At 49.0% G+C, this 22290-nt stretch overlaps 1 protein-coding gene across 1 annotated transcript in view; it reads right to left on the bottom strand.

The window, feature by feature from the left end:
• grin3a (glutamate receptor, ionotropic, N-methyl-D-aspartate 3A) overlaps nt 1-21535 on the bottom strand; it is a 78024-nt gene extending 56489 nt beyond the window's left edge. The window contains exons 1-3 of the mRNA XM_056578922.1: nt 20816-21535; nt 15146-15942; nt 1776-2466 (exon numbers count right to left, since the gene is read on the bottom strand). Of these exons, the coding sequence (XP_056434897.1) occupies nt 1776-2466; nt 15146-15942; nt 20816-21535 (2208 nt within the window). The remainder of the gene's footprint in view (nt 1-1775; nt 2467-15145; nt 15943-20815) is intronic.
• Nucleotides 21536-22290: the final 755 nt, after the last annotated feature.

Here is a 22290-nt window from a genome sequence, read left to right as displayed (position 1 = left end):
TAGCTGGTTGAAAGAGAGAAGAGATTCTGAGCAGAGGGGAGGGGGAAGAGGAAGGGGGAGGAAGGGTGGGAGAAGATGAAAGGAAAGGTGAGGAATGCGGAGGGAGAGCAGAGAGGAAAGGATGGTGATTTGGAGTTGAGCTGAGAGGAGGAGACTTGGAGTTGAACATCTGTCAGGGGGAGACACTCGGTGACGGTGATTGGCCGTCTAGCTCTCTAGAGATTGGGTCAGAAGCACACACGTACACACTGCAAAACCAAGCGGGAAGAGAGGAAGGGATGAAAGCAGAGGTAAAGGAATGACAGAGTAAACGAGAGAGACAGAAAGGCAGAAGGACAGACTCAAGGAAAGAAAGAAGGATTAAGCAAATAAGAAAATGAATAAATGAAACAATTGTTCTCAGTCTACCTATAGGTCTCCTTGAACAAGAAGCTCTGACCCCTGCCTGCTCCTTAATGAATCGTAACAAAAAGATGGATGAAAACTAAATAGGGAACGACCAGAAAGAGAAGGAAACAAAGATAAGTAGAAACAATCAACCACACCAACGTGAGAAAGGAGCGGAGAGGTGGGGAGACAAAGAGAATGAAAAAAGAGGTGGAAGAAACAGCAATAATAACTAATAATACTAATAACTATTTTGATAATAGATCAAATTCAGTGTCACATTTTATTGTGATTCTCATCTATCCCAACGGATTCCAGGTTTGAGCATGCATGCGTTCGACAAGTACGGAAGCGACAGTTTCACGGGAGTGCGCCCCCTTGTCGTGCCGCTTGACTCTGCCCGCTCGCCTCTCCATTGAGAATGCATTATCAGGCCCGACAAACGCCTCCCGTGTGAAAAGCCCTTTTTGGCACCTGAAGCTGAGTCCTGCACTGGTTCGGGTGACCCGCACAATTTGGATGAAACGAGTCGGGTCGGACGCCTAAACAGCGCGGGTCGGGCGCGGGTTTTGCGACTGCGAGAGAGACTTCACCGGTGCTGGATATGTTAATCAGGAGCGGAGGAGTCAACTAAAACCGTCAACAGCGGATGATGTGCTTTTTTTGCACAACAATCTAAAGCACCAAGCCAAACACCAGATAGTGTAATTCACGTTTAATGTTTCTAATTTTCCATCAGGTGCGGGTCGGGTGTTGATATCAATTCATAGCGGGTCTGGTCGGGCTACTGTCGGAACACAGGTCTGATGCGGTTTGTAGTATTGCGGGTACGGGCGGATGCAGGGTTTGTAAAATAAGACCCGTGCAGGAATGACTTGCACTGGCACACTAGCCGAAGGTCGGAAGAACGAGGCAATAGTTTGCTTGCTCGTTGTAAACGCACATAGCAGGTTGTGTGAAATCTTTCTCCTTCGAACAGACGTTTATTTGCGCTCGATAATCTCTAGGACCCTCCCCCTCGACACATTAACCGGCCATTCCCTATCCTTCTTACACTCATTGGCCCGCTAAAGATTCCGGATTCATTGACGCGCCCCTTCCACGTTTAACGTGTAAAAAAAAAGAGGGCAAATGGAAAATTCGGTCGAACACTCTCAAATTTTGGTCGCAAAATGCGACCATTTGGTCGCAGTCTGGAGCCCTGGAGACAGAGAAGGTTAGAGACGGAGAAACAGACAAGGGAAACAGAGACGAAAAGAGACATGTTTACATGTTGGGTGGACAGAGTAAACTAATCCCAGAAAAAATAAACACCAGAGAAGAACAAAGAAACAGCCAAACAACAAAGCAGAGGAGGAAGAGAGCAAACAGAAACAAGCTCGCCGTACCAGGATGCCCAGGCTAGTGGAGAAGAAGGGTGAGGTGAAGTCGATGACCTGGCTGCGGGCCGAGTTGATGCTGAAGGAGGTGACGGCCATGTGGGCCGCCCCGCTGAGCAGGTCCCCCACCAGGCCTGTCCATCGCCCATTCTTCATGCCCCCGTACTTCCCGTCGCCCACAATGTACAGGTCGAAGGTGAAGCCCATGTCCTCGGCAAGCTTCTCCAGCAGGTCGATGCAGTAGCCGTAGCAACACTTCTTCAGGCGGGTGGGCACGGTGCCGTTAGGGCCCGCCAGGTTTTGGAAGAGGCCCTGCAGGCCGGCCGTGTCGTTGGTTAGGGGGTCCAGACACAGCTGGCCGGCGGGGCACATCCCGTCGGCGTCCACCTCCCGCGTGAAAACAAAGGGGTGCTCAACCAGCGTCACCACCCGCATGTGGAGGCGGGCTGAGCGCCGCCAGTCCCCGCCCCCTCCCCCACCCCGGAGCGCCGGCCACACCCCCTGGTCCATCAGGACACGCCCCTGGCGCCATCGGCCAAGCCGGGTCCAGGTGGGCTGGCCCAGGGGGTCCAGCTGGAGGGACCAGATGAAGTGGTGGGCCTCGGACACCACGCTCTGACCGGCGTCCAATGCTCCACCAAGACCACCGCCCCGGGAGATAAAACCACTGTGGCCTTCAAAGGACGAGTTGGACAGGAACCTGGAGAGGGAGGGAAGAGGGAGAGGGGGAGAGGGTGGGGGAGAGGGGTGCAGGATGGAGGGAGAGAGGTGGAGGGAGAGAATGCAGAGACGTTTGTACTGATCCATGTGTCGGTAACAAATTAAAAAGCCATCGTCAAATTAAATGTCTTAACTAAATGAGCCGGTGTTGGAGTTTGGCAGTTTGAGAGACGGTTCTTTATGCTGCTGTGGGTTCTGCCATTAGGCTGGCTGGGAACTCACTGTCTATGGCCAGTAAAACACACTCTGCACTTTTGTACAAGAGTACAAAAAAACCTCTCAGTCAAGCAGAGGATAAACTTCTATATTTTGTAACAACAAACTTTTAAATCCTCTTAAATAGAGATTCGAGATTTAGATTTCTGACCGAATAGAGATTTCTGACCGAGCCTGGCAGGCATAGATCATTTGTGGACATCTTCCAGATAGAAGAATGGAATGAGTAATCAATAGAGTGACATGGTAACAACCGCCTCCAAACAGATACTTCTCCTGACATATTATTTATTTATGAATTAGTATAGTGGTGGTGGTGGTGTGTACCTTGAATATAATGAAGGTGATTAGCTGAATAAATAATACCGTACATTTCCCTTTCGATTGCTGTCATTCTCTGAGGACTGTGATGATTTATCTATGAATGATGTTTAAATATGGTTTGATACTGGGATTTATACACAAAATCCTTTAGTTAACGTTATATAATATCACTTTATAGCAAAGATGACTATATTTGTTTTTTTATTTTTAAAGCCGTTTGATCCTTCCAGCCAGTAGTTGATCAGCCTTCCAGCGGGTCTACAAGCTAATGATGAGCTGTCTCTCCTTTGAACTCTAGATCCCCTGGTCCCCTCGTCTCCCACCGGGCTGTAGGGAAAGGCTGACCTGATGAGGCTTCAGAGTGAAGACCCTGCATGCAAGAACCTCAGTAAAAAACCCTCTGCCCTCTGGACGCAGCCATCCAGCACCCCCCCCCCGGGCCGGGCCTAAGGGCGAGGCCTGGCACTGGGTCGTAAAGCGCCGCGCTAACTGATCGGTGTTTTATGAGGTGTTTCATCACCACGCGCCGTTAGCCTGTTCCCGACACCGAGCTGGGTAGAGGGCAAACCGGAGTTACATTTTTTGGAACAACCCCAGCTACACTGAGTTACAATTAAAAAGCAGAGGAACCGCGTGCGCAGGTGTGAAATGCACACACGCACACACACACACACACACACACGGGTATGTAGGTGTTTAGCAGGGGTTCTCAGATCTATAACTCAAAGGTCCACAAGATATATTTAAAGGTCAGAGGTCTGGAATGATTGGTGCTAACAAAATACAATTTAATCTGCAGAACTTTAAAGCAAACTACAATCAACTTCATGAAAGGAAAAACAGTCAATCATTTTTATTGGAATTAATTTTAAATGTTTTCTTTAATTAACAGTCTTTATATTAAAAATGGATTTCATTTTGGATGACAAGGAATACAGTGGTGCCTGTGGGTTTCCATCCCTCTATGAATCTACGCTGAAGTGCAGCCCATCTCACACACACGCTCTATGTCATCTCCCACCCTCTGAGGCCTCATCAGCAGCCCGACGTCGTGAGCCACCGCCCTGAGCCACTGCATTCTGGACACGCAATGTAGGAGCCCAGAGCAAATCCTAAGGCCTAGACTCAGAAGCATGCAAGAACAACACAACTCCAGCAGTCAACGTTGATGTCAGCGATAGGGAAATAAGCCGCATTAAAACCAGGTTAATCTGGGGACAGGATCACTGTGAATTATCTCCAGCTACACTAAATGTCTATACGTCACAAACAATTTATCGATGGTTTTTGATCGCTAGAACATTTCTTTAAAAATTAAAAAAATATTCATTAACATTTTATTATATTCATAACGTAATATGTAGTAACTAGGTTTGAAAGGTACAGGGTTTGTACTGGGTAAGGCTCTTCTCCAACCCGCTTTCCTCTCTTACTTCAAAATGTAAAACATATTTTTCGACACTTCCAGGGTTTAGGGTTCCATTCCCCCTGGTAGAGCAGGGCATTAACACTGCCAGGTTAGGGGTTAAATTCCCACTGGTAGAGCAAGGCATTATCACTGCTGGGTTAGGGGTTCCATTCCCACTGGTAGAGCAAGGCATTAACACTAACGGTTAGGGGTTCCATTCCCACTGGTAGAGCAAGGCATTAACACTAACGGTTAGGGGTTCCATTCCCACTGGTAGAGGTAGGCATTAACACTAACGGTTAGGGGTTCCATTCCCACTGGTAGAGCAAGGCATTAACACTAACGTTTAGGGGTTCCATTCCCACTGGTAGAGCAAGGCATTAAGGCAAAGCATTGATTACTGCATTGATTCCTGTAATGATCTCCTGTGAGGAGACCATTAATGGTAATGAACGAAATGAAATAAAATGTTGGCAAATTAAATGGGACAATAATTAGACGCGTTGCCTTTTGTTTTGGCAACATTGCAAGCCACTCTTGACAAAGTAGCTTTTTGTTCAACGTCCTCTAATCAGTAACTAAAATAATTCCATACAACTGATGTTGCCGTCTTCACTGCTGGCTCATTTAGAAGTTTTTTCTACGACTGCTTTGGTTGTCTGATCATAAACTGATCAACATGATCAGTTATTGGTTGTTCCCGGTGCAGTTGAAGATATCGCTGGCTGATCAGTCCGTTTTCAACTTATTAATCAGTTGTGAATATTGTTTTAATTATGTTTATATGTTTTATATAGGCCGACATATTAAAAAGATCTCTCCTTCAGTCTCAAAACAACTCATTTAGCTCTGTGTCATTTAAATATGTTCAATGCATTGCTTCTGTCAAAAAGAACCATTCCCGTCTAAATACCTGCTCGTTGTAAACCAGACAACAGAATTACATATTTTAATTAGATATGTTTGCATTGTTTTATTGTTATGCATTAACACAATTGTTGAATGACAATGAATAAAATAATGAATTATTTATTTCAATGTCCAACAGCATGTCAAATAAAATAGTAAATAGGGGTCGGCACGAGGTATCCTAGCAACGCGGTGACATGCGAATTCCATGGAACATTCACATGGCTAAGATTGGGCGTAGTTGAGACCAGGCTTAAGTCCCGTTGGTGCAACCAGCGTTAGTTCCATTCTAAAGCCAGGTCTTAACTAAGACCTATTTAGCAGTTACGACCAGGCTTAGTTAAGACCAGTTGGTGCAACCGGCCCCAGGTGTTCCTTCATACCAGTTATTCCATGTGTATTCACATATTTATCCCCAGAAATATGATAGAAGATGGGAAATGCCAGCAATGGAGCAAATACTTGATATTGGTCCAATTACAGGAGTGGGGACTCATAAGGCGGCAATCCAAAATAGATTAAATATTTCCTTTGATTGCAGTATACTCTTCATGACTTATTTATACTTTGATTTGCCATTCAAGGCACTCATGGGGAAAAAAAATCAAATACTAAAATGATTAGTTACTCGAGTTACTGTGACATCGCAAATGCAAACTTTCTTAGTTTCACATATCAACCAATATCTTTGAATTAATCTGGGTTAGTGGGGGACTAGAATAGGCCCCAAATATTTAAAGAAGTGACAATTACCCTTCTCTACCACCCTTCTCTACCACATCGGGTTCTGTATTAAATGAGACAACTCGTATTTTTGAGTTGTGTCTTGATGAAGCAAATGATTCATATTGAGGTGGTTAACAGCCAGTCCCCATGGTGAAGGCGCTAGCTAACTATGAGTTTAAATCAGCATGAACATTGCTACTATCCACCAGATACAGATCACAATGAAAGTTTAGCCATGGATATCTCATTACAATGTTCACTAACATTTCACACAAGGCGCTCAAAAAGCTGATGTTGATTTTATAGCAGGTACGTCACAAATATTATGCAACAAAAAGCTAGAAAATAGCCTTTTCCACACTGTAAAAATAAAAAGTTGGGCAAACTCAAAATTGCAAGGCAACTTACTGCAATCAATTCTTGAGTTTTGAGCCCATCGAAAACGTCATTTTCTTCTTTAGACAAACTTGAAAGTTAGTTATACCAACTAAGATTTTTATATTTTACAAACTCAAAAAAATAAGTCAGGGGTGTTACCTTAATATTTCAAATTAAGGTTAATATTATCTGAAAAAAAAAAACATTTCAAAGAATGCAAAACGAGTTTTAAATTCACTTTATTAAAATGTATAATTTGAAACTTCCATTTTACATTTCTGAATGCCAGACAGCAATAGAACAAGCAACATGTAGCTAGTTCAGCAGCAGAGAATCGCTGTCTAAATGCAGCAAACCAAAGTGCAGAACAAGTTTGACATTATGGTCAAACTTGGTCTGCACGAGACGGGAGCCCAGGTTAAACGGTGACGCAACTCTCGTGCCTCATACACCGCACGATCCCGAGAGCTGCCATTATTTAACACACAGCCGCAACACACAGCGCACCGCACACCCAACCAACGGACATGCAGGTCTCGGTAACGGTGGCGGCAACACTACGCACAATAAACAACACACAAACAATAAAGACCCCAAACCCGTTAACCCAACTTAACCTAACAGAAACAAATTGACAAAAGGCAATAAACCCCTTTTTCCCAACCGGCATCACGAATACCCAGACTCCCCGGGGGGTAGTGTCGAAATGCGCATGTGCACCGTAGTTGGCCCAGCCTCAGACAGAGTCTGACTTAAACCCGTGTGTCTTGCTAACAAAGAGACTACAGTGAGCCCAACTCTTGACCCAAAACTCAACATTGTTGGTCGGACTAAATTGCATTGCACAGTTGTACTTGAATACTTAATGTTTTATATTCATTTTACTCAGAAATCATAATGAGACCAACAATTTTGAGTTTTCGTTTTTACAGTGCAGGACATTTTATAAATTTGGTGACAATAAAATCCTGGTTTTCCAAGAGGCGTGGAAACCTCGTCCAGTGACCACAGCCCAAACAGAGGGTGATTAGGTCTGTATCGCTACCAACACGACAAGGACATTATTGGCCAGCAGCCCCCGACAGTGGAGCAGGAATAATCCTCTAGAGAATATCATCTTAGCGGAAATGGGTGAAGGAGACAGGATCAGATAGGATTGTTTGAGCGAGGGAAATGGAGACGGATAAGCCAGTGTGATGTGTCCTTAGACGTAGTATCTGTTCAGACCAGATACCTGGATCACTAAGGTCACTTCAGCTCTCTCTCTCTCTCTCTCTCTCTCTCTCTCTCTCTCTCTCTCTCTCTCTCTCTCTCGCTCTCTCTCTCTCTCTCTCTCTCGCTCTCTCTCTGCCTGTCTTTTTGTCTCGTTCTTCCATTTTCACTCAGTCACTTTGTTTCATTTTCTTTGCTGTATCATCAATCCATCCTTCAATCGGCTCTTTTCTGTTCCCACACTTGAAACCACTTTTTGAGCCCCTGTGGTGGACCTTATCTGGGCTCTCTGTGGCTTAATGTCCAGCCTTCCATCTCCAAGCTCATCAGATCCATTCATTTATTCTCTGTCTGCCAGTGGCTGTGTATTTTTGTGGCCTTCACTTTAAGGCAACAAACTACAATGGTCATGATTTTGGAATATCGCCTAAAAATCAACACAATAATAATTTTCTGCTAAGGTCTTCAGAATCCGTCATAATTTTCTCCTGTGTCTTTATTTTATTTGATGTATCCCCAGTGTGTTGTAGTACCTCTGAACCTGTGCGTTTCCACTGTCCACCTCAAGCCAGACTGTACAAAGTAATGCCCCATCCCCATCAGCCCGTACTTCCTGTCTGACATCCATCACTTCCTGAACACTCCCCAGGGTGGTGGTTGTGGTGGTTGACCCCAGGCCTGGTTGGTGGTTCAATGTCTGGCCAGAGGAGGTCAATATATCTCCCCTGTCACCCGGGCCGTGCTATCAGCTGCTCTATGGTGTAGTTTGCATCAGATAAGATTTCTATCTGCTGTCTCTCTCCTCCGGGGTCAGGTGGAGGCTGGCCAGCCTCCACCACACCCCCCTCCCCCTGGCCGTTACTCCAGGACAGGCCTCGTCCCACAGGGGCACGGCCTGTCTGGGCCCTTTAGTATGGCGTCCCCCACGACATGTGTCCTCACCTCCTAGCCCCCCCACTGGGCCATGTGCATATACATGTTAAAATGTGGATATAAATTTCAAAATGTGTGTAGTGTATACATTTACATTAACATTTAGGGGCTTTAGCAGACGCTTTTATCCAAAGCGACTAAATTATTGTGTCAACTTTTTAATCTGTGACTCGCTTCTGGTGTGAGTGTGATTAGCCGTTACAAGCCGGTTTGAAAATCTGCCTCATGTCCCCATGATGTGTGCTGGATAGATCAGTGTACCAGCCGACCAAGTGGACTGTAGCAAACGTTGCTCATCTATCCAACACACATCTAGGTGGACACGCCCACTTGTCAGAGGAGGCCGATTCCAAACGGCTTGCAAAGGCTAATCACACTCACACCTGTGTCAATGACACCTTTACTGGCAAGAGAATTTAGAGGGATTGTGAGGTTAAGGCACCTTTTTTTTCTTCTTCCCTGCTCTTCATCAAAGACCTCTGGAATGCACCCGCCACCCAATAAGCTCTATGTGTTAAAGCTTCCACAAAAGAGCCAAACTCCCCCCTGGTGTGTCAACAGAGCTCAACCCCGGGGCCATCTACGCTACGGATTGTGTGTTTGACTTGTTGATTGCTTCCCTCTCTAATCTGCCCCCGCTCCAACCTTTGTCTGTAGCGCCACTCTCTGCTGCTGGCCTGTTAGGCCGTCTGGCTGTCCGTATCTGCACCTCCTGACAGCCCTCTCCCCGCAGCCCTGCTCCCCCACCTGCTCCCCCACCTGCTCCCCCACCTGCTCCCCCATCTGCTCCCCCACCTGCTCCCCCATCTGCTCCCCCACCTGCTCGCCACCAAAGCCTTCCCCCAGAAGGCCCCGACCCCCCCCTGGGCCAGGGGGGCTGGGCCAGGGAGGCTGTCAGCTCATTGATTAGTCTCTCTTCTCAAGGGTGAGTGGTTTGTTGGTGGTCTAACTGGGGTCGTTGGCCTGGGATTGGATCACCCTAAGCACTACACTGGCCTGCCTCCCAGTACAGTTCTCTGTGTGCTGGTGCTGGTAGGATCCCCACGTCCGAAGCCTGGAGCCTCCTAGCAAGCTGGCCCTAGCCCTACGCGCCCTGACCCCTACCTGCTAATGTAGGAACATTCATTCTAAATAAGAGTCATTGACTAATGTTTATGTAAACTAGATGTTGCATAAGCGATTTTATTGAATTCTACTTTAGTTTTAGAATCCCATCATAGAAGCAGAGAGAACCAGATAGAACCAGTTTGGAGCCATGTTCCAGGTGGTGTGGTTCTCATCTGGTGCTGAAGGGTCTGGGGATCGGACTGTCGTTAGCTCACCACCCCCTGACAGCCTGACCACCAGCCTACGTCAAATGACGGCTTCATCACCATGTTAGATCACCTCCACCTGACAGCCTACGTCAAATGACGGCTTCATCACCATGTTAGATCACCTCCACCTGACAGCCTACGTCAAATGACAGCTTCATCACCATGTTAGATCATCTCCGCCTGACAGCCTACGTCAAATGACAGCTTCATCACGCCCCGTCAACACCTCAAGGACACGTGACCTCTGGACCTGTTCGCCTCCACCACCACCACCTCCAATCACCACCACCACCACCACCTCCAATCACCACCACCACCACCACCTCCAATCACCACCTCCAATCACCACCTCCACCACTATACCACCACCACCACCACTATACCACCACCACCACCAATCAACACCACCACCACCTCCGATCACCACCACCACCACCACCACAATACCACCACCCACCACCACTATACCACCACCACCACTATACCACCACCACCACCACCACTATACCACCACCACCACTATACCACCACCACTATACCACCACCACCACCACCACCACTATACCACCACCACTATACCACCACCACCACCACCTCCAATCACCACCACCACCACTATACCACCACCACCACTATACCACCACCACTATACCACCACCACTATACCACCACCACCACCACCTCCAATCACCACCACCAACACTATACCACCACCACCTCCAATCACCACCACCACCTCCAATCACCACCACCACCTCCAATCACCACCACCACTATACCACCACCACCACCACCACCACTATACCACCACCACCACTATACCACCACCACCACCACCACCACTATACCACCACCACCACTATACCCACCACCACCACTATACCACCACCACCACCACCACCAATCACCACCACCACCACCTCCGATCATCACCACCACTATACCACCACCACCACCACCACCACCACCACCACAATACCACCACCACCACCACTATACCACCACCACCACCACCACCACCACTATACCACCACCACCACCACAATACCACCACCACCACCACAATACCACCACCACCACCACAATACCACCACCACCACCACTATACCACCACCACCACTATACCACCACCACCACCACCACCACTATACCACCACCACCACCACCACAATACCACCACCACCACCACTATACCACCACCACCACCACCGCCACCACCTCCAATCACCACCACCACCACCTCCAATCACCACCACCACCATCTCCAATCACCACCACCAACACTATACCACCACCACCACTTCCAATCACCACCACCCCCACCTCCAATCACCACCACCACCACCTCCAATCACCACCACCACAACTATACCACCACCACCACCACTATACCACCTACACCACCACTATACCACCTACACCACCACTATACCACCACCACCACCACCACTTTACCACCTACACCACCACTATACCACCTACACCACCACTATACCACCACCAGCACTATACCACCACCAGCACTATACCACCACCACCACTATACCACCACCACCACCTACACCACCACTATACCACCTACACCACCACTATACCACCACCATACCACCACCACCAGCACTATACCACCACCACCACTATACCACCACCACCACTATACCACCACCACTATACCACCACCACCACCACTCTACCACCACCACCACTATACCACCACCACCACCACAATACCACCACCACCACCACCACAATACCACCACCACCACCACTATACCACCACCACCACCACAATACCACCACCACCACCACAATACCACCACCACCAGCACTATACCACCACCACCACTATACCACCACCACCACTATACCACCACCACTAATACCACCACCACCACCACTCTACCACCACCACCACTATACCACCACCACCACCACAATACCACCACCACCACCACAATACCACCACCACCACCACTATACCACCACCACTATACCACCACCACCGCCACCACCTCCAATCACCACCACCAACACTATACCACCACCACCACTTCCAATCACCACCACCCCCACCTCCAATCACCACCACCACCACCACCACCTCCAATCACCACCACCACAACTATACCACCACCACCACCACCTCTATACCACCTACACCACCACTATACCACCACCACCACTATACCACCTACACCACCACTATACCACCTACACCACCACTATACCACCACCATACCACCACCACCACCACTATACCACCACCACCACTATACCACCACCACCACTATACCACCACCACCACCACCACTTTACCACCTACACCACCACTATACCACCTACACCACCACTATACCACCTCCACCACCACCACTATACCACCACAACCACCACCACTATACCACCACCACCACCACTTTACCACCTACACCACCACTATACCACCTACACCACCACTATACCACCACCATACCACCACCACCAGCACTATACCACCACCACCACTATACCACCACCACCACTATACCACCACCACTATACCACCACCACCACCACCACCACCACTTTACCACCACCACCACCACTATACCACCACCACCACCACTTTACCACCTACACCACCACTATACCACCTACACCACCACTATACCACCACCAGCACTATACCACCACCACCACTATACCACCACCACTATACCACCACCACTATACCACTACCACAACCACCACTATACCACCACCACCACCACCTCCAATCACCACCACCACCATCCCCACCATTATACCACCACCACTATACCCCCACCACTATACCATAACCACCACTATACCATAACCACCACTATACCACCACCACCCCCACCACTATACCACCACCACCACTATACCACCAGCATCACCACCCCAACCACTATACCACCACCACCACTATACCACCACCACCACCACCACCACCAATATACCACCACCACCACTATACCACCACCACCACCACCTCCAATCACCACCACCACCCCCACCACTATACCACCACCACCACTATACCACCACCACCCCCACCACTATACCATCACCACCACTATACCATCACCACCACTATACCACCACCCCCACCACCACCACCACCCCACCACTATACCACCACCACCACTATACCACCACCACCACCACCACCGCCACCACTATACCACCACCACCTCTTCCCCCTCCACCACCACACCCGCACCCTACAGCCTGTTCAATGCCCAATATTTTTATAAACCTGTCAAATCCATTAATTACATATCAGTCTCACTCTGTTCAGGCTGCATTAAGGGCAGCTGACTAGCAGTTTGGTCAAATGTAAATATGTTTAATACAAGGTACAGTGTTCAATTTGCGGACAGTGACTGCCACATTTTGTTAGTGACTATTATATACGCCCAAGTTTATTCACAGTACACAACTAGCCAGAGTGAAATCAGAGGGTGAACATAACTAACTTTCACAACTCTTAGACTGGGAGGATAGGGAATAACTGCAGGTGCCAACAGACGGCCAGAGCAGAATCAAAGCCAAACATATGCAGATGCACACAAAGCCTGAAGCCATCATCAGCGAGGTCAGATGATGTCATCCACCCCACCCCTCAATAAAAGACTTGCTTGACCAAAGAAACAGGTTCCCCCTCCGTGCAAGGTAAAGATGCAAGCTTTCATCATCATCAAAAAGACGCAGAAGATTGCATAAAGGACGTTTAAATGCCCACAAGGGGACGGCCATTCTCAGAATCAAGGTCGGAAGAACCGCCACCCAAACCGAGCTAGATGACGGCTCCAATGAAAAATATAACTATATATTATGCACAATATATTAATTATACCAAACCCTCTTAAAGGAATACGTCTCCGATTTTTCTAACACTAATTACATTAACTGTGTGTTGCCGTTCCTTTAATTATATAATTTAAGGTAAATGTCATTGTCGCCATTATTCTATCGTACCTCATCTCCAAAGGTATTCTCACTAAACACTGAAAGCCTTTCCTTTAGTTACCCCCCTCTACATGGCCTGAATTAGAGCTCTAATCGTTACTCATAAATACAAAAAGCACCTCAACTAATGTATGTTAGTCTAAAGTCCAAGTTAGTTGTGTATTAAAGATAAATTAATAATGAGTTTAAAATAAAATTATTGTTTCAGCACATTATGTGCAAATAAAATTAAGGTAATACAAATAATATATCAGCACACCACACCACGCGCTTTCATGGTCCAACATGGAAATATGTTCATACTGCTTTAGAGGTCTGTAGCAGTGGCCTTTTATTTAGTTTTCTGGACCCATATGATAGAATAGACATCAATTTGTTTCCTGACGGTTTCCACAGTCAGGCTAACCCAAATACCAGCTCACCAGATGTTCTGTTATTTGTGTTTATATCGTACAACGATCTTAAGAACTCCATCGCAGCGAGTTCTATTAAAATATCTTACCGCTGAGCAATTGCATAGCAGCTATGGAGTTCAGATGAATTTTCCCAGATGAAAATGTCCACTCCCCACTCCTGAAGGATACAGCCTCCTGCTCTGAATGCTGCTCGAGAAGTCCTCAGCAGAACAGCCTCAACGCTCCCAGACTATGGGGTCCCATCAGGATAAGACTCTTCTCTTCCCCCACATCATACTCTGTGTTCTCGGTTCAAACCCTGTTTCTGCGGTCTACCCATAAATATCAAATGTATCTGTTTTCACAGTATGTTACTGGGGATGATTTATATTTCTCGTCTATATACACTCTGCATGGGAAATACCATCTATAGCAAAGAATGTTCTTGCTGTCTTAACAAGCCTTGTAATGCAAGTTGTTGCTATCTATGTGGCTGATTGGGGGATTATAAGACGATCATGGCAGGGGAGGCCAAAGTCTAATTGTAACCCAGTGGTGTGTGATTGCACTCCATCATCGTTCACGGGCTGTGCCCTGGACGAATGCAAAGCACCCAGCTGGGCTTCACTGCCTCATGCAGCCTAATGCCATCCATCACATGACGCTTTCAGCACATACCGTACCATTAGAGCGCTGGACGGGCGCTTGCACATATACGTGCCTGCAACCGAGTGCATCTATTGGTGCCCGTAGCATTGTGTGTGAGTAATGTGTAGCTCTACGCCTTTGATTGGAGGAAAAATAGAAGAAAGGAGAGCTGGCGCCTCAGCGCCTCCAGACAGGTGTGTGTGGGAGTGGCCATCTCACCTGGCCAGGTACGCTCCAGAGCTGCCGTTCCTCCCCTGGAGGTCCATACAGTTGGTGGTCCCGGGGATGAGGGCCATTGCGGGGTTCTCCAGGGCGGCGCTCCCAACGGCGCGGGCCACCAGCTCCAGGGCGTCCTGGACGTAGTGGTCCAGCGAGGGGGAACCCATCCCCCCGTGGGCCAGCAGGCCCAGTGGCAGCCCCTCAGTCCGCAGCTCGGCCACGTTCTGGCTGTCCCCCAGCACCCAGTGGAAGTCCGGCAGCATCATCCGGGTGGCGAGCGTCCAGAGCCGCCGCACCTCCCGCATCTCGCAGCCAAAGGTCACCACGGCGACCGTCGAGGAGGCCGAGCGGGGGTCCCTCAGAGCCTCCAGGCGGCGCATCACACCCTGCTGCTGGTCCCACTTGGACGGCGAGGACGGCGAGGAAGATGAGGCTCCCGAGAAGAAAGAGGGGAAAGACGAAGAAGGCCCGGACGACAGCGAAGACGAGGTCTCCGCCCGCACCTCTCCGCCCGCCGCTGGGACTCCTGCGCCCGACCACGAGGACGACGGTGGCGAAGAGGATGGGGATGAGGAGGAAGAGGAGGACGAGGATGTAGGTGTGTTGGTGAGGTTGACGAAGGCCCCCAGATGGAAGTGTGTGTTGTTCTTCACAAGGTGGAGGAACTGGGAGACGTCCACCTCCTGACAGAGCAGGACGCTAAGGTCCCACCAGCCATTCCTCATCAGCAGGGCGTACAGGAGCCGGGCAGGGGCCGCCTCCACCGACCGCATCGCCACCTGGAGGTGGAGAGGATTCTGGGAAGGGGTCCGAGGAAGGGTCGATCAGAGATAGGGGAGGGGCACAGGAAAGAGTACTGATTATAGTGTGTGACTCTCAGTCTGCCTGTGGACATCCTAGAAGAAGATGTCTAATCCCGACCTGCTCCTCAGGTTCACTGTGGGAAGGCGTCTGATGGACGAAGGGATGGAACAGTACAGCGCTGGGGAGGTCAGGTGAGGAATGTGCCGGGGGATGGAGGAAGAGAGGATCTGAGTACCAGTGAGGGGAGGGAGTTTAGCTGTAGAAAGAGAAGCCAGAGGTGATTTGAGAGAGAGCCATCAAAAGGAGGGGAAGTGTGGTGTAGAGGAGGGGAAGATGTAGAGGTGAAGAGGTGAGGGGAGTGAGAGCGGTGTAGGAAGGGAGAAAGAGGGAGGAGGAAGGAGCGAGGGATTGAAATAGGGGCCAGAGAGTGGAAAAAACGAGAGACAGATCGATGGGGAGAAAGATTGAAGGGACATTGATAGGGGTAAACGGGAAAATGAAAATCAGGTGGATTTCAGGGTGTGGAGAAACCGAGGGAGGAATGGACAGGAATAGCTAGAGGTGAAGTTATCTGGACAAGGAGCAGGGAAGAGGGTTGACGATCTAATGGGAGGAGGAGAAGGAGAAGATTTGAGAGGTGATGTTGCAGACGATTGAGTCAAAGGTTGTGAAAGAGGTTGGGGTTGGATAACAGGTGATGGAGAACGGAGAGAGAGCAAGCCTCAGAGACATAGCCCATGAAACATCAGAGAGGGTGTGAGGGGAGATAGGGAGGTGAGGAGAGAACAATGAGAAGGAGGATCTGTTTTTAAAGCGCTCCTGTAGACTTAAAGCCTTCTCTAAGATCAGTGTGTTCCTGTTGAACCCGGGTTGTAGAACATAATGGTTTCTGCCTCCAATGACTCTGCCCGCTCTCATGAATATGATTATCAACACCCTGACATGCGCTGCGCCCTGGATGTATGGGACAGGTGGGGGAGGAGGTGGGGAGGCCATGTTGCAGGGTAATCTGGTTTGTAGACCACTGGGTTGATGCTAAACCCCATTTATATAATGCTGCCTATCTGCGGACAGTGTGGCCAATCGGAGCTTCACCATGCATGGCTCATGTTCACACACACATGAACAAACATGCACTGACTCACCCTCACACATATACACACAAAGACACATTCACGCACAGTCCCATATTCTCCCTTGCACTCTCTCTCACACACACACACACACCAAACACACACACACACACATACAGGCAAACTGAACCACAATGACGCTCCCACACACACCCACTGTCTCACTCACAGACACTCTGTCACTCTCTCACACACACACACACCAAACAGCCAGTTTGTTCGCATTGCTATTGATAATTTGAGGACATCGTGACCTCTTCATGATTTTGTTCATTTGATGACATCGTGCCTTCGTCATGATCTAGTTAATTTGATGACATCTTGGTACATCATTTTTTACATAAAATGTGCTTTATATAGTTAAGTTAATATGATCATGACTTCATAATCATGGTTTGGTGACATCAGGAATACATATTTAATAACAATATGAGATCATGAATGACAGTTGGACAGGCTGACAGAGACATGAAGACAGACTGAAGAGTCAGACAGGCATACACAGACAGGGCTTTAACAAATAATAGCACTTCAGCATAAAGGAGCAATCAACCAAAGTGAAACCCAGCTTTCAGTCAATCATGCAGCAATGAGCATGTCTTCCGATACTCAAGGTCTTATAGTCATATAAAAGCCTGTCCTGCTCTCTCTCTCTCTCTCTCTCTCTCTCTCTCTCTCTCTCTCTCTCTCTCTCTCTCTCTCTCTCTCTCTCTCTCTCTCTCTCTCTCTCTCTCTCTCTCTCTCTCTCTCTCTCTCTCTCTCTCTCTCTCTGGCTCCCTATTTCTATGTCCCCCTCTTTATCTTGCCCTCTCTCTGTCTCTGTCTCTCCTCACACACACACACACACACACACACACACACACACACACACACACACACACACACACACACACACACACACACACACACACACACACACTCACAAACTCACCTGGATATCAATACTGTTAAATTGATCCTTGATCTTTTCAAACAAGGGCCAATTAGCTAAGTTGTGTAATGAATCACATTGGACTATAAATATGTTAATTGCCCTAAAACTAATTTGCTAATTGCTATTTTATTTTTGACCAAAAAGCGCTGGGGAAGCAACAACAGAGTGAGATTGATAGGGCAGAATAAAGTGCTGTCTGTAAAGACAAAGCCTGTTCTGGACCGAGACAACTGTAGCGATTCCATCTACTGTCCTATCACAGCTACACGTGGTATCTCTGTATTCATCCCCATCAGGTGAAGACAGATTGAAACCTTTCTGTGATGACTACACATGAGTGTGAACTCTCTGGTACCGATGAGATGACTCTGTCATAGCAGACAGCTCTTTGGCTCTGTGATGACCGATGAGGATGAGTGCCAAACTCTAAGTAACGATAAGAAGATGTACGAAGATATAGATGTAAGAAGACATCCAAGATATCTATATGACTGACACCGGAAATGAGAGTGACACAGCAAAGTACATTCATAAGGAAATTCATAGGAATTATGGATATACTCTTACGGTCAGAGCCAAAGAAGCCAAGCACAGGAAACAAAGTTGAGACACGTGTGTGAAGGGAAGCGTTTTAATGATGGAGGGGCGAATACAGCAGGCCAGGACACCAGCGCAAACGGGTGACCAGAGAGGCAGACCGGCAAGTAGCACCAATTAACTAAAGATAACGCGTTCGGACTCAAACACTTCTCAGTAATAAACGTGGCTCAGCGGCCAAAAGAGGGACTGACATCGAAAGGCAACAAACAATCTGCCGTTGACATGATGTGGGGCCGGGTTTAAATAATGCAAGGTGGTGATGAGATGATGTGTAGACCGAGCAGGTTGAGGGGATGACGTGTACTAGAAAGCTGGAGGCTTGGCCACGACCAAACGCACACACACACACACATGCATGCACGCACGCACGCACACACATACACACACAGCATGCACGCACACAAACACAAACGCAGGGGAGAGAACTAGAACAGTCTGGCTGGAAGTGGAGAGTATGATAGATACAAATGCAAATAAGACTACAAAGTACTACCAATAAATGTGTAAATTATATCTAAATGATATGTATGTGCAGGTCCTTGTGATCAGGATGTACCTGGGATGCCTCCTGAGCAGCCAAACCACTGCTCTCTGATCTGTTCTGGATTCGAAATAATGCTCCCCTTAATGGGATCTCTCTCCACTGACATTTTAAATGCGCCGCAGGATAATCATTTTGCAAGATAATGTTTTATTTTATTCCAAATATAAATACAAATATATATAAATTTTTAGATGTATACATATATATATATATATATATATATATATATTAGTTATATTACACCATGTACTTTGTATTTTGGTGGTCCGGGGATGAGAGCCTCGGAGCTGTTCTCCCGCCAGCGCAGGCAACCAGCTCCAGGCCGTGGTTTGTAGTTTGGTTATCGTTTTCTCAATGGTCCCATAACATGCCACCAGGTGTTGGGGATTAGCCGTTAGAGGCCGTTTTGGAAATCTGCACCTTATGACATCACAGGTGGGCATGTCCCACTAGATGTGTGCTGGATAGATCAGTCTACCAGCCTACCCAGTGGACTGTAGCAAACAGTGCTCATCTATCTGTCATTCATCTAGGTGGACACGCCCACCTGTGATGTCATAAGGGCATGTTATGGGACCTTTAAGATGAGGCTTTGAGGGAAAGATCCAACCGTTATGCTTTCCATCAATCTATCACTGTCCGTCTGTTTCCTGTCTGTCTGCCTGGCTGTCTGTGGGTCTGCCTGCCTCTCTTTGTGTCTGTCTGCCTGCCTTTGTGTCAGTTTGTCTGTCTGTCAGTATGTATGTCTGTCTGTCTGTCTGCCAGCCTTTGTGTCAGCATGAATGTTTGACTGTCTGCCAGGCTGTCTGTCTGTCTGCTTGCTGATTGCAAGTCATATTTAACAGAGAGGAAAATAAGATATCCCTGTGTTACACACACTCATACAGGCTCTCTGTCACTCCCCCAACAAACACGTACATTCACACACACGTACACACGCACACACACGCGCACACGCGCACACGCACGCACGCACGCACGCACGCACACAGGGTCACACATCATGGTAGCTCTGTAGGTGGCAGGTGTCCCAGAAGCCTTCAAGCTAACTAATGATGTTAGGATGTGTGTGTGTGTGTGTGTGTGTGTGTGTGTGTGTGTGTGTGTGTGTGGGTGTGTGTGTGTGTGTGTGTGTGTGTGTGTGTCTGTTTTATTTGTTTGTTTGTATCTATCAGTGTGTGTATCTTTCTGTGTGTGCATACACACATTTGTGTTTGTATAAGTGATCAAATTGTGTGTGTGTGTGTGTGTGTGTGTGTGTGTGTGTGTGTGTGTGTGTGTGTGTGTGTGTGTGTGTGTGTGTGTGTGTGTGTGTGTGTGACTGCATCGGTGTGTGTGTGTGTGTGTGTGTGTGTGTGTGTGTGTGTGTGTGTGTGTGTGTGTGTGTGTGTGTGTGTGTGTGTGTGTTTGTGTGTGTGTTTGCGCGCGCGTTTGTGCGCATGCCTGTGAGCGTGGTGCTGATTTCGTTCGTTGTATTACCCGAACTTCTTACGTAACGTCATGAGAGCAGATTATCAGAACAACGTTACGTGCCTTCGACGCCACAGTAAACCAACATATGCATGACTGGAAGTGGAACAACAAGTCACTAGTGGGAATCACTTCACATCGTCGCACACTCGCAGTAACTTTAAACTCCCGCCACGTAGGCCTACCTCACTGTTGCGCGGGAACTCGTGATGCACCACGCTGACCACGGGCACCTGAAGCGCCACCGACACGAACTCCAGCTTGACCAGTTCGTCCCGATTGCGCGGGAAGGCAAGCATGGCGGACACCCCCTGCACCACCACAGTGTGGCACACGCTCTCCAGGAAGGACAGCGGGTCCTCGCCGTCCCCGGTGCCCTGGGAGGCGTACGAAAAGGCGGGTAGTTCCCCGAGGCCCGAGCCCACCGCCATCACGAGCTCCAGGGTCAGGTTGTAGGGCAGCACCCCGTCCCGGTTCAGGGCCTCGGCAGCGAGCAGAACCGAATCCCGAGGCGCGAACACGCGGTTCTCCTTTGAGGCGTTCCCCTCGCGCTGCCGTGCGAGGTTCTTATTCCTAGCCCCCCTCTGGCCGGTGCCACCTCGGGTTCGGATGCTCCCGTAGCCGGCCGGTGCACCGGCGCTGGTTCTCGCACTCGTCTCAAACTCTCGTCGTTCTCCCTCTGATGCCCTCGCGTCTCCACCTGTTGTCGCGTCCCCGTCCCGGTCCTCGTTCCCGGCGGCGGACAGTAGGCGCGGCTGCAGGTGCAGCGCCCCGACCCGCACCGTGTGGCCGATCCGCCTCAGCACTTGGCACGGCTGCGGGTGCGAGGCGTAAGGGGCCAGCAGCTCGAGCGCCAGCGCGCACAGCAGCGGGAACCACAAGCGAGCTCCCGGGCCGCTCGCCATGTTCGCACCACGAGCTTAAAACACTGAAACTCCGCGCGGTCCGTCGCTCCGAACAGCTCCCGTTGGCGGGAAACTTGCGCGTTTTTTTTCCAAAGCAGACGACGGGCTGGGCGAGGATGAGCACACGTCGCGCACATGCACAATTCGGAATCAAAGTGCCGCTTTTCATTTCAAACGGTAAAAACGATCAAGCCATCTCACAAAAAGCGGGGAAAACGCGTTCAATGTGCCCATATTCCAAGCGGAGCAGGGGACAGAGACCGGACGAAATGGCCCTTTGGGGAAAACGCAGAGGAAAACAAGGGAATCTGTTTTCAAACAGATCCAGATATCCACCACGTGCCCATCAATGTAATCCCAGGGTTGACCTATTTCTACTTGAAGAATGTATCCACTCATATCCCGGGCGTCGTGGCCGCTCCTCTCCCAGTTAAACACCAAGTAAGGATTTTCCGGAGCGCTCCCGTCTGACGCCCCCCCCCCCCCCCTCCTACTCTCACATTGGCGAGACCCCTCGGCACGAGACCGCTACCCGTGCACGTCCCGGGTCCCGCTCACTGTTAGCCCCGTCTGCACGCTGCGCACGCCGCTCTGCCCGGTTGCAATTTATAAATGGGAAGAAGGAGAGAGGTGACCGTCTTTCTGGTGGATCCGGCCCACAGTCACCAGTTTGACCGTGGGGTGTGTCACTTAACACTTTGTGAGCGCTTTCTGCGTCTACGGACGGTTGGTGGCTCGGTGTGGCGCGTGACTTT

The sequence above is a fragment of the Gadus chalcogrammus genome, chromosome 19 (assembly GCF_026213295.1).
Source record: "Gadus chalcogrammus isolate NIFS_2021 chromosome 19, NIFS_Gcha_1.0, whole genome shotgun sequence".
NCBI lineage: Eukaryota > Metazoa > Chordata > Actinopteri > Gadiformes > Gadidae > Gadus > Gadus chalcogrammus.
Note: the sequence above shows the minus strand (reverse complement) of the source record. Positions and strands in the feature narration are given on the sequence as shown.